At 45.1% G+C, this 12,880-nt stretch overlaps 1 protein-coding gene across 1 annotated transcript in view; it reads left to right on the forward strand.

Moving 5' to 3' along the window:
* The window catches only part of PTGFRN (prostaglandin F2 receptor inhibitor), a 74,451-nt gene that overhangs the window by 35,768 nt on the left and 25,803 nt on the right, over nt 1-12,880 (forward strand). The window contains exons 3-4 of the mRNA XM_036924467.2: nt 2,445-2,858; nt 6,809-7,189. Of these exons, the coding sequence (XP_036780362.2) occupies nt 2,445-2,858; nt 6,809-7,189 (795 nt within the window). The remainder of the gene's footprint in view (nt 1-2,444; nt 2,859-6,808; nt 7,190-12,880) is intronic.

Genomic DNA, 12,880 nt, shown 5'->3' on the forward strand with positions numbered 1-12,880 from the left:
TCCGCCTCTGTTGAGTGGAGTAATAATATCTTACTGGATGAAAGGCAGAGGATGGGCCAGGGCCCTTCCTCTTTATTCCACTGTGATTCTGAACCATCCGGGTAGGGGGTAGCATGGTGTGGTCATAGAAGGCCCAGCTCTGAGCTGGTTGCCCACACTCAGGCTGATTACTGGCTATGCTCTTGTCAGCCACGGGCAGGTTGCATTTCTCAGCTTCCTCCTCTCTGAAACACTGCCTCCCTTGAAGGTCATGAAGACAAGGTGTGTTGGCATGTGTAAAGCCTCAGCAGTGAGTGGCACAGTGAGCATTCAGTGATGGTCATGATAATGTTCAGGTTTGTGGGAATAACAGATACTTCAAAGCTCATGTCTTTCTTTGTGCCCTTCTTGATTGAAGTGCCTTTTTGTTCTAGAAGTTGTATGGGTTCTATGTAGAGAAAGGGTGATGTAATCACTGCCAGATTATGATGGAACACTACTACCTTACTCTCCTGGCTATGCAATAATCCCATTTTATATATCTGGATTGTTTGGGGATTTTTTCAAGTCCTATTAGTTTTACTTCCACATTCAGTTCTCTGAATCCAGTGAAGATTGGGCAGGATCCCTAATTTACACATGAGGAAATGCAGAGCATAGGTTAATTACTTGACTAAAATCACAAAGCTAATTAGTAACTGAGCAAGAAAAAACTATTTTAATTTGGGGCTAGCAAAATAGAAACATTATTATTGTTATTATTATTTAATTAAGCATTTATTTGTATTCTTCCTTGTTCCAAAAAGAATTTGTCAGAGTAGGAGTGTATTTAATTATCAGGAAAGTAAAGCAGTTGCATGGTGATATAAAAAGAGGGGCTTGATCCAGGCATTCATAATGATTTGTAGAACCCTACCATACTCAGAGACTGTGATCCCATTCACCTTATAAGAGAATAAAATAGCCATGTCCACTATGTAGGTATTAAAACATCAAATCTACCTCTTCCATTACACCTTCCTTATTCCTATGGAAAATCCTAAATATGGCTTTTAGAAAAAAGTCCTGTAAGATATTGCATTGCACTTAAATAATGCATTGCTTTTATAATCATCACACACATGCCACACCTCCATTAGGCCAGGTGCACCCTTGTCTCCCTGTGTAGTTCTCATCTTGAGGAATCAGGCAGCAAGAGAATCCACCCCTACCCCCCAACACACACACACATATCCCAGTGTCTGTCTGTTTCTTCTCTAGTCTCTGGAAGGCAGGAGCAAGGGGAGGCTTTCCTTGGGTCAGGAGAGCAGATAGATGGCTGTGAAAGAGATCGGCTGGCTGCCCAGGTGAGCCTCTGGTGGCTGCTGCGCACGGGCCAGGGTCTGTCTGATCTTCAGCTTCATGGGTCTTGAAACTGTTCATCTGTGTCCTGAGAGGATAACTGTCCTTGAGAACCAAGTCATGTTAGCTGGACTCACAGACCGGTGTATCTACTAGAAGATGATGATTGTATTTATTTTGCAGCAGAGATGGGTCTTTGGGATAGGTCTTTCTAAAGATGGGACAGTTTTTTCAGTTATCTAAGTAGTCCCTTCCTGAGGACACTGAATTAGTTTCTGAGTGTGGAATTGCAAAAAAAAACACCACCAAAGAGATGATGAGCAGTGCTGTTTGAGCTGATGGACAAGCCTGAGAGATTGTCCCGGCCCTTTGGTGGAGGCCTCCTCTCGGATTACCTGCTTATCACTTCCCTTCTTAAGTAGCACTCAACATATTCCTTGATCTCTGGCCCCCTTATGTAGACTGCATAGTAGAGCCCAGCCTTTTCTCAGTGGCCCTCAGATGTAAGTAGCTGAGGCTTTGATTTTCCGTGAGGTTCTCCTATCCTGCAGGTGCTTTCTGCTCAGCCTGGTCATTCTTAGGCATTTCCCAGGCCCCAAAGCACAGGCAGCTCATGCTATATATTTGCTTTGATCTGTAGAAGATTCTTCAGGTTGCCTAATGTAGCCCCGTGTCCCAAGAAAAAGGAGTGTTTGCCAAGCACTGCCCTGGACACTTGCCTGTTTACCTCGTGTAACTCTCAGTCCACTCCCTGAGATGGGTCCAGTTATCAGCCCTTTTTAGAGATAAGAAAACCGAAGCTGGAGGGGTAAAGTAACCTTACAGGTGGCAGAAGCATATCCCCAAGTCACAATTCCCAAAAGGGTTTTCACCACCCACTTTTAGCAGGGGGTCTTAGTGCTGCTCCGTTTTGCTTTTCAAGTCAGAAAGGCAGTTGCAATTATAGAAGAATCAAAATGGGAAAAGGTGCGCATCTTGCCATTAGAACACCGAGAGGGAGGAGGAAATGGGCCCTGGTCACAGCCCCGCTCAAGCCTCCAGGCCACAGAGCCCTAGAAGGTGCTCGGCGGGGTGGGGGCGGGGACTGCCCAGCAGGGCGGCTGACGCTGTGCTTTCTCCCTCAGTGCTCGCCGATGCCCTGCATGTGTCCGCCAGCTCGCAGCCATCCCCGGGCCTGAGCCTGCGCCTGGCCGAGCCCTTCGAGCTGCGCTGCGCCGCCTCCACAGCGTCCCAGCTGCACACGCACCTGGCGCTGCTGTGGGAGCTGCGACGTGGCCCGATCCGGCGCAGTGTCCTCTCCCTGACCCACGAGGGCAGGTTGCGCCCCGGCCCAGGGTACGAGCAGCGCTACCACAGCGGCGACGTGCGCCTGGACACCGTGGGGAGCGACGGGTACCGCCTCTCTGTGTCCTCAGCCCTGTCCTCGGACCAGGGCTCCTACAGGTGCCTCGTCAGCGAGTGGATCGGGGAGCAGGGTAACTGGCAAGAAATTCAAGAAAAAGCGGTGGATGTGGCCACAGTGGTGATCCAGCCGACAGGTGAGCTTTCTAGAAATGGTATATTTTAGACTGTATCTTATCTTCTGACCAATGACAATGTAAAGAACTAGGTGGGAGTCCCATCAACATTTCTGCCTCTCACCTTAGGCCCTGCACTGAGGGAGTCGGGGAGAGGTGGGAGTTTGGGGAGGACACCTTTGCTTGTGTTATATGCCTGTGCTTTGGCTTTGCAGCTGCTTTTAATCTGGATTCACACCCATAGGAAACTGCAGTTTCCATATAATACCAAGATAATTTTTTAGCTGAAAGATAAAGTCCCTTTAAATGCCAGAATAAGATCTGGCCTGGTATTCAGAGGGGCTTCGGGGTGGCGCTGCCCCCACCCTGCTGCTTTGCTTATCCGGTTTGGTGTTTCCTGAATCTTGGGACTCACTGTTCCCACAGCTGTTGGAGTATGTGCCTGACTCACCCCCACACTTCAGGTTTAACATGGATCCTCTAGGCGTGCCTTTCAGGTCTGCTTACATGCACTGGGCCTCTTCTCTTCTGTATAATGCACCCTGGGAGCATCCACCCTGGCGTCTGTGTGCGAGAAGCTCTTCCCTCTTATCTGTGAACCAGCCTTTTAAAAACAACCACCACCTTCCAGCTTGTACCAGAGAAGTAACTAAGAAAATACACAATTCATTTCAGAAAACCCATACAAATATAAGAAAAACAAGCCATTACTGACTCAGTGTCTGACAAGCATCAATAAAGAACCTACTGAGTGAGCCTGGGCTCTGCGGTCAGAGGAGCGTGACCATGATTCTCAGGCCCCATGGCGCTTCTGCCTTTGGCAGAGACGAAGCATAAAGAGACCATCTCCTGACATAATTGCTGTGGGTGGATGGATGGATGGATGGATGGATGGATGGATGATGGATGGATGGATGGGTGGGTGGATGGGTGGATGGATGGATGGATGGATGGATGGATGGATGGATGGATGGATGGATGATGGATGGATGGATGAATGGATGGATGGATGAATGGATAGGTGGGTGGATGGATGGATGGATGGACGGACGGACGGACGGATGGATGGATGTCCTCAGTTTGCTGGGAGTCTAACATCTTCAGATCTCTGAGTATTTTACTGCCTAGCTGCTGCCTCCTGTTTTGTAAACTGGGAAGACCTTGGCTGGACTCGTTTCCTGAGTATAAATGTGAGAGCATGACCATTCTGTTGCTCAGATGAGAAAGAAAACAGGAAGAAATACACCCAGGGAGTATTTTTCCTCTACAAGCTGCAATGCCTTGAACATTTTACTCTGCCTTTTTGCCACCATACAGGAGTTGAATTTGGTAAAAGCAGGACTGAGGTCCTTGAGTGACTGTGGCCACCAACGAGGTGGGACGTGCTCTTGCCAAGGAGAGGGGCTGCCCATCACAGTCAGGCTTGGTTCCACTGGCTGCAGAAATCCCTTTCTAGGTAGGCTTAGGTCACCTTCCTTTCCAGAAGTAATCTGCCTGGAATCTGTCCTAAGAAACCGCAGATACTCAGCTTGCATTGGACAATTGTTTTCAGGAGCCAGAAGGATTAAGAGTTTCAGATTCACAGCAAGTTATCTTTTTATGCAGAAATTTCAATTGTTACGGTATCTTAAGATTTTTAAGACAAATTTGTTATGTAGTATTTATTAATGCATTAAATAAGATATAATGATAGGCCTAATGAATGCTTATAATTTCTCATTTCTAGCACATGAATGTAAATGATAAGTTAAGATATCTGCAGCACTTGAAATGTGATGTGAAAATATCTGTGACTTTTACTGGAGCAAAGTCCCAGGGACAGGCAGTATTACGCTGGTTTGTTGCTAAGTTTCATAATGAGAGGAGATGCCGTATTTCAGGCAGAGATTAGTAAAAACAAAGACAGCCTGTTTTCCCACCCATGTCTCAGGATCCCTAAATTCTCTTTAAGGACCTGAAGTTAAGAACCACCACACTGGAGTGTTGGTGTTTCTCTTGTCCCCAGATACACTAGCCATAGCTAGCTTCTTAAATATTATCATATTGTTAAGATAAGCAGCTCTAAGCTGCTTAAGCACTGGGGCTGTTACCTATGTGGCAGTGTTGCTCCCATATGTTAGGAGTGGTCTGGTGTCTACTTTATGGATTTGGATAAATCCAGTAGAAGAAAGCCTGCACTATGACAGACTTCGTCTGAGGTCCCCCCTTGCATACCAGGCCTTTGGAATTGGTTCTTTCTTCCCTGCATCCTGCTCCATCCTGTCTCCCAGCAGTGAACCCCAACTTGGAACATGTGAGAATGATGGCTGGTGATGTGACAAGATATGTAGCCACATGCAGAGAGAAAATTACAAAGTTGAGGAAATTTCTATGAATATTCTTAAACCTCAGGGTCTGTTTTCTCCATGCCTGCAGTCCACAGCTGCATCACTTCTTCACCTCCCTGGCTCCCTTCTGAGACTTCTTTTACTCCAGAAGCTGGCAGCTGGCACAGAGGGCCTCCAGTAGTATTCCAGGGTATCTGAACACAAGCCTTGCATGTGGGGTGTTTCACACAACAGTACAGGCTCAGATCAGCAGTTTCCATACTGAGTCCTCTCAAAAGATGTCCTCAAATTACTTTCGGCTCTTTAAAGGGGTGAAGGAGGAGGGAGAATGTGGAGAGTGGGTGGAGGTGAAAAGTCAGACTTTTAAATTCTTTTCCTAATATTATGCCCACGTCATTATTTTCTTCATTAAGGTAGATATGGAACTTGGCCTGAAACACATGTTTGAAATGTCGGGCTTTGGCGATACTCACAGGATCGCAGTTTACTCCAGAGGGCGTGGGCTTTGTAGTTGGGTCTTTTCAGAACTGGCCGTCAGCCCTGGTGGCTGAGCTTACTCAGGACAGCAGTTGATGCTGAGTGACTCTTGCTGGAAGACCGGGACTGTGTCTGCACTTGAGTCCCCGGGAGGTGTTGGCTATTTATCATCCGAGCAGTTGCTCCCAGAGCATTTCCACAAGTTGAATGTTTCTCTGATTACATGTGTTCTACTTCTTTTTAAAAATCCCCTGAATAAAGTAAAATGTTTCCATGTAAAGAGCTTTGACAGGGGAATGCTGAAGCCAGATCTGCCTTGAAACTGTGACACCAAATACCTCAGTGCTTCATGTAAATATGGTCCGTTTGAAGTTATCCACAGTAATGAGAGCGGGCGGTGGTATGGGTGACCCCAAAATCATTGTGTTTTGGTTTTAGAATGTATGCTTTATGCCTGACTTTAAGGTCACTATGGCTAATGGAATAAATGAAGCTCTAAGTACACTGCATTTTGAAAACTTGACTTAGAAGCCATATTGTTTGGATTCACTTTTCTGGTCCTTTGCTTAGGATTTTCCCCTTTTTTTACCCAGAAGATGGCTTGACCCTTACTCCCTACTCTCTGGTCTCCAGCCCCCAGTCCAGTTCCCAGCTAATAGTATATACCAGTCAGAACTGAGCTGTCTTTTCTCTGTAAAATCACCCAAGAAAGTATAATTTTAGTTTTGCCATGTTCAACAGACTTCTTTTCAAATAATAGAGTAACAGTTAAGAGCAGAATCCCTGGAGGCAGACTTGGATTCCAGCTCTGCCACCTGTTAGCCGTGTGACCTTGGGCAAGTTACTCAACTTCTCTGTGCTTCAGTTTCCTTATCAGCAAAATAGCATAATAGTACCTACCTCATAGGGTTATTTCGAAGGTTAATATTAATAAAGTACTCAGAGCACTGCTTGCCATATAGAAAGTGTACATAATTGTTGATACTGTTCTAACATTTTAAAAAATGTGGTGTGTTTCATTAATTTATTTAATATTTCTCAAGCACTTATAACTGTACAAAGCCTTCTAATTTTCCTGAACCTAAAAGGAGATGATCTAAAGGGTCGGGAGTGAAAAGGGCAAACATAATTCAGATTATCTTGATGTATTTATTTCTAATTTTCAAGTTCTGCGAGCAGCCGTGGTCAGGAATGCGTCTGTGGCTGAAGGAAAGGAGCTGAACCTGACATGCAATATCACAACAGACCGAGTGGACAGCGTCAGCCCAGAGGTGACGTGGTTCTTCAGTGTAGTGCCTGACAGCACTCTGCCTGGCTCCCGTGTGCTGGCGCGGCTGGACCGAGATGCTCTGGTGCACAGCTCTCCGCACATTGCTTTGAGTCATGTGGATACACGCTCCTACCATTTACTCGTTCAAGATGTTAGCAAAGAAAACTCTGGCTACTATTTCTGCCACGTGGCACTCTGGGCACCCGGGCACAACGGGAGCTGGCACAAGGTAGCGGAGGCCGTGTCTGCCCCAGCTGGTGTGGATGTGACCTGGCTAGGTGAGTAGTTTGGAGGTTGGCTGTTAGCCTCTCTGGCTTAATCCCTCCTCTGGGATATCAGGAGGGTTTGGAGTGCTGTTTGTTTCACATTATTTTGGCATTTTTTTGTATCAGGAAAAGTATACATACTTGAGCCTGGATAGATTCCAAGCTGGGGGTGAAAGCAAAACTGGCTGAAATAGAATCTGGCAGGCTAGGGAAACGTTTAGATAATGTGGCCTCAGTTGTGTCAATACCCTCATTTGAGAGGATATAGTTTCCTTTTGCTGCTGAGATTTGCAGTGTCGGGGCCCTGCTGAATGACTCTTTCAAAATGGATCTCAGTTGCAGGCAAGCACTGCCATTCTTCCTGTCCTTTTCCTAGACTCTTAGGTGCTTTCTGACATTTGCTGGGGCTTTTCTAAAACCCAGCAGAAAGAGAGTTCCTCCTGTTCATGGAACATGTGTTTTTCCCTGACTGCTCTGGAATCCTAAAATAGTTTTATTTGCAGATCCCAGTTACCATAAGGGCCTTCCGGCATCCCCAGGCCCTTCTGGTGGGCTGTGTGTCTCACCCGGGCACGATTCCCCTGTGGGCAAGCAGAGTGGCCCTCGCCTGTCCATTACCCTGCCACCCATTTTATAACAGCTCATCATGTATGTGAAGATGTTGTCATGTCGTCTTCTTTTTACCATTCTCATCTTTCCCATCTCTTATTTTCTTAAATGCTTGCCCTCCAGAACTGACTCTTCCTAATTTTTGTTACTATTTTGTAATCAATTGCAAGTAAGCTTAAGCAGTATGGGGTTGAGTGTGGAGTGCTTGCTTCTTACTGCCATTATTACGAAGATGGAAACAGGCCTACCAGTCAAACTCTTCTCTGTTTTGAGCTTGATTTGTCTACTGTCCCATGACTGTTCTGACCCCTTGAGGGAGGTAGTTGGCATTGCTCTAATTATTAGTAGGTAAAACAGGTCTTTAAAGGCCAGGAAGTCATTTCCTCCTTTGTCTGATGCTAAACATCCTCCCACTGTGACGTCCAACTCATACTTAGCTCTTCCTTGTCTACATTAAATATTTTCATGGGTTACATTCACTGTGTTTCTTCCTCAAAAGCTTTTATTTAGAAAAGATGGGGAGTTGGCAGGTGGAAACAGAGGGGACAGGGAGAAGAAGATTAATAAGAGAGTAAGCAGAAGGCACGTCCACTAAGAGAGTGAGAGTAGGCAGGGTGTTAGGCATCCTCGGTAGCAGACTGACTCTTTGATATCTGGAAAGTAAAAGGAGAAGGGCTTATCTGGTGAGCGCTTATTCCTGCTGTCTGAACCCCGTGTGAGAGACTTGCTATGAAGCACTGAACTGGAACAATGTTGGCCCAGCTAGAACTCTCCTTAGCAACCTTCAAAATAAAACAGATGTTGTCAGCAGCAAAGGAAGACTTTTCATCTCTGGAGCTGAGTTTGTCTCACGGCTCTGATCCTTGGTGCATTGTATGATGTCCTCAAATCCCAGGGCCTCCTCTTCGTGCCCCGGCCCCCTCCAACTTAGAATCATAGCTCAAGCGATTTTTTTTTAGAAAGTGCTGCCTGCACTCCAATTTGAGGGCCTTTTTGAAGTACTCAACCACTGATCCTAGCATACCCTGGGGGAGATGCGGGGACTGTAGAAAATGGGAGGAAAGCTCCAGGAGGGAATGGACTCTTTGAACTGGAAGGGATTTGTTGGTGGTTGTGTTCTCTAGAGAGGGACAAGAAATGAAGACACTAAGTGTGGGAAAAGGTTCAGTTATTGTCCTACAGATCCAGTTGTTTGTTTTCCTGTAAAGTGCCAGCACCGTTCTTGTGCCAAGTCATTGGTGTGCTTTTCCCTGAGTTCAGGCCCTTTCCATGTGGCTTGGGCTTCACACAGCATGCTCATCTCAGGCCAGTCACACTTCCTACATGGTGGCTGGCCTCCAAGAGGCGGGAAGTGGAAGTGCCTGGCCAGTGAAAATTTATCCCTGGAACTGGCACGGTGTCACTTCTGCTCTTTTCTATTGGCCAGAGCCATCACAGAGTCTGCCCGAGTTCAAGGGTGTAGAGAAAGAGACCCCATCTCCTAATGAGAGAGCAGGAAGGGTCACATTGCAAAACGGCGTGTGGGATGGAAAACAAGGCTGTAGTCTTCTTTGGAATATGGAATCTATCACGGTGGTTAATGCTTGTTTCTTATTTCAAAAGAAGTGTTGGGTAGGCTTAGAATTATGGCTCAGAGTCAAGACTATCCCAAGTATTGTCATCTTACGTGGAAATAGTTTTGGCTTTGGGAATTAGTTTTATTCCTGCAACTCTAGAGTCTAGAGTCCCCATAGCTAGGCCATTCCTGTCCTTACTTGTTTGGAGTTGGTGTACTGGACAGGTGAGGGTTTGAAGCTGATTGGGTCTCGTGTTAGTACAGAGCTCAGGGCAATGATGAGAATGGGGTCTGGCACGTCCAGCAGCACTTATAGCAGCCGGGAGACCATGGTGATTTTTTAGGGGTTAAGAAAAACCTCTCTTCCTTAGTATTTATGTCCTACTTTTGAAGGGGAAAAAAAACAACAACAAGATTTAAGTTGGCTTGCAAAATGAAGCACAATTTAAAGCAGAAGATAAAAATAAAATCAAGATCAAAAGGGGTAAAAAAAATAAAATAGATACTGCAAGGTGGTTGGAATGAATTAGTTACTGCATTTGAGCACTGAATTTGCCTCTGAAGTTTTGAAGAGTTGAGACAAAAGAAATGTGATTATACAGTTTGCCTCTGATGAAGAAAAATAAACTCTTTCAGAGACAAACTTTTTCTTGGCACTGAGTTTACCATGTGCTTTTCTTTAAGGGGCATTGGATGACGGCACTTTCAATTGTTCCTTTACAAAAGGCTCAGAATGATTGTTTAAATGGATGTTTCTTATATCCATTCTGTAAAAGCTGAGGGCATAAATCTTAACTGGGTGAAGGAGTTTCTATAAGAAGCTGAGTTACTGTGGAGGACAAATGTTGCTTTGTGTTGATCCAATTTAGTATATGGCTAAAACTGTAGAGAACCTGGAGGAATGGCTAGTTAATATGCTTATTAAGCCATCTCCCTCTGCTATCTGATGTCTTAAATGAGTCTTTGGCAAGAGTTGGATACTAATCAGTTCATGGTTGAGCTCTCTGCCCCAAGTACCCGACTTCTGTGGTGTTAGTTGGAGAGGGTTCCACAGGCTCAGATACAACAGCAGGGGGAGGTAGAGCCGAGTTCTGCTCTTCAGGCTTAAGAACCTGATTAGCATTTTTTCCCCACCAGAGGACTGTCCCATCTTTCAGCAGTATGCCATAAGGAAGGTAATTATTTTTCTTTAAAAGGAGCTGTTACTCTGCTAAATACTTTGTAGAGGCTTCCGAGTTCTGTGCCATCTGCAGAAACTAAGACTTAGGTCTGTAGGCTGTTATGGGCAGTTATTATCATCTGTCTGTCCAGGATTACCTCTGAAGGTAGAAGAGCATGTGGGCAAGCATTGGAACCTTGCTCTGTCATGTTCTAGATAAGTTATCTTGGCTATGTTGCCTAAGGTTTCTAAGCTTTCTAAGCTTTGGTTTTCTCAGTGTCATGGGATAGTGCATAAAGAGTGCTTTAGCATGGTGCCTGGCGCTTCAGTCCTTGGCACATTGTCATGGTGGTAGTGATGGTGATTTATTGGCATTTGGGGTTGGGAAGGGTCAATAAAAACATATGCTTTCCCACCAAGTTAGACAAATAAGTCTGTCTTAGGGCATGGACCAACCAAGAATAGGTGTGTTCTGGAAGCAGCTGCTCCCAAGGAGAAGGGGTTGAGCTGACCTTTCTTGCGCCTGCACCCAAATCTGGTAATTCAGTCTTCCTTCTTTGGGAGGAGTGAGTGAGGATGAAGAGAGACAAACTGCGTGAGGGTTGTTTTGGGTATGGGCATACATGTCTCATTCATATGATATTATTTGTATTGCTGTGAAGTGGTTAATGCTAAATACAACCTCATAATAATGGTTCTATTAAGGTGGGGTAAAGTGTCCCCAAAAACAACAGCTTCCTTTTCTATAGCCTTCTCTATTTAAATGTTAAGAGAATATTTAATTGTTATACAAATATGATAGTGGCAACTCTGACGGTCACCTTGCTCAGCTGCTTCCGAGGTACCTGCCCAATTCAAGACAATAAAACTGGCATCAGAGGAGACGAGGGCGCTCCTTCTTCTGTTTCCTTGAACTTATGTGTGCAGCCTATTCATCTAATTATCTCTACCAAGTTAACTAAGCTTCAAAGGGGGTATTAGATCATGGCCCTATTGTACACAGTTCAGGATTAGTGCCTCAGCTGTTACCATCACGCTCGTCTTCCGGGATGGGGCAGGCTTTGAGAAAGCATTAATAACTGGGTGTGGAATGAGTCTGTGCAGTGTGGTCCTGGTGGAGCCAGGAGGCAGTGTCAGAGTCTCTCCTGTCATTCTGCTCACACACACTATGCAAGACTTTAGTCTCTGAACTTAACTCCTCTGGGCTTTGGGTTTTTTCCCCCCTTTTGAAAATGTACATGAAAAAAGTACGGGTCTCATAAGGTTGTTATGAAGAGTAAGTGAGAATGTAAGGAAAGTGCATAGCATGCCTGGCATGTAGAAAATCCTCAATAAATGCCAGTTGTTACTGTTAACCGTTGTAAAATGGGGACGACAGTACTTTTTCCTTATGGAATTGTTGTGCGAGTAAAAGCAGGTGATCTATGTGAAAACCTCCCGTTCAGGTCCCTGTACACAGCAGGCACAGTGTATCTGCTTTTGCAGATTAGCCAATGATTCAAAAAGCTTTTTGTTGTTTTGAAAGTTTAACATGGAGTTTAATGACCTGTATTCAGAAACACAGCCTTTCTTTCGGAGGCAGGTGTTCGTGGTAGTGGATGCCGGAGCTTCAGGAGGTGGTACGCATTATGATCATATGCTATCCTGGGAGCCAGATTAGCAAGCAGACCCCTGCTTCTGAAAATGTTAGCACCGTGGTGCTTACTCAGTCCTCGGTATTCTGTGAAAGGGCTGACAATGTGGGTGGGTTGTCTGTGTTTAGCTTTTTGGAATAGAACTTTACAAAGAAATTTACACAGAAGCAGAAAGATCCACCAGCTTCACTAATTATCAGTATTTTTCTAATCATATTTCATCTCCCTTCCCTCAGACACACACACACACACACACACACACACACACACTTTTCTTCTGAAAGAGTTTAAGGCACATCCCAGACATCATGTCATCTTGCCATTAAATACTTTACTGTGCATCTTTAACTGATAGGCATTTTAAAAACATAACTGCCATTGCATTCTTAGCTGATTTCTTGATGAGATCAGGCAGAGTATAGCAGTAATCAGTAGTGGAATGCTTATGCCAAAAATGAGCATTTTTATGCAAAATATTGTATTTAGTCCAATTCAGCCAGTGTGTTAATATCTTGTATGTACAGGGCACTGTGTGCATAGAACATAGAGGTGAGTAAGGTAGGCAGTCCCTGACTCTGCGAAGAGCCCTTTAGACGATCCAGAAGACATACATATAAATACACAAAGTTCAAGGCAGTGCTCAAATAAAATCCTTAGAGGACAGAGAGCCTGGCAGGTGGTAAGGTCTGTGAATGTTTTTTGAATAAGAAGTAGTGGTTTGACAGGCCAGGTGAGTTCAAAGGAGG

The sequence above is a fragment of the Manis pentadactyla genome, chromosome 4 (assembly GCF_030020395.1).
Source record: "Manis pentadactyla isolate mManPen7 chromosome 4, mManPen7.hap1, whole genome shotgun sequence".
NCBI classification, from domain to species: domain Eukaryota; kingdom Metazoa; phylum Chordata; class Mammalia; order Pholidota; family Manidae; genus Manis; species Manis pentadactyla.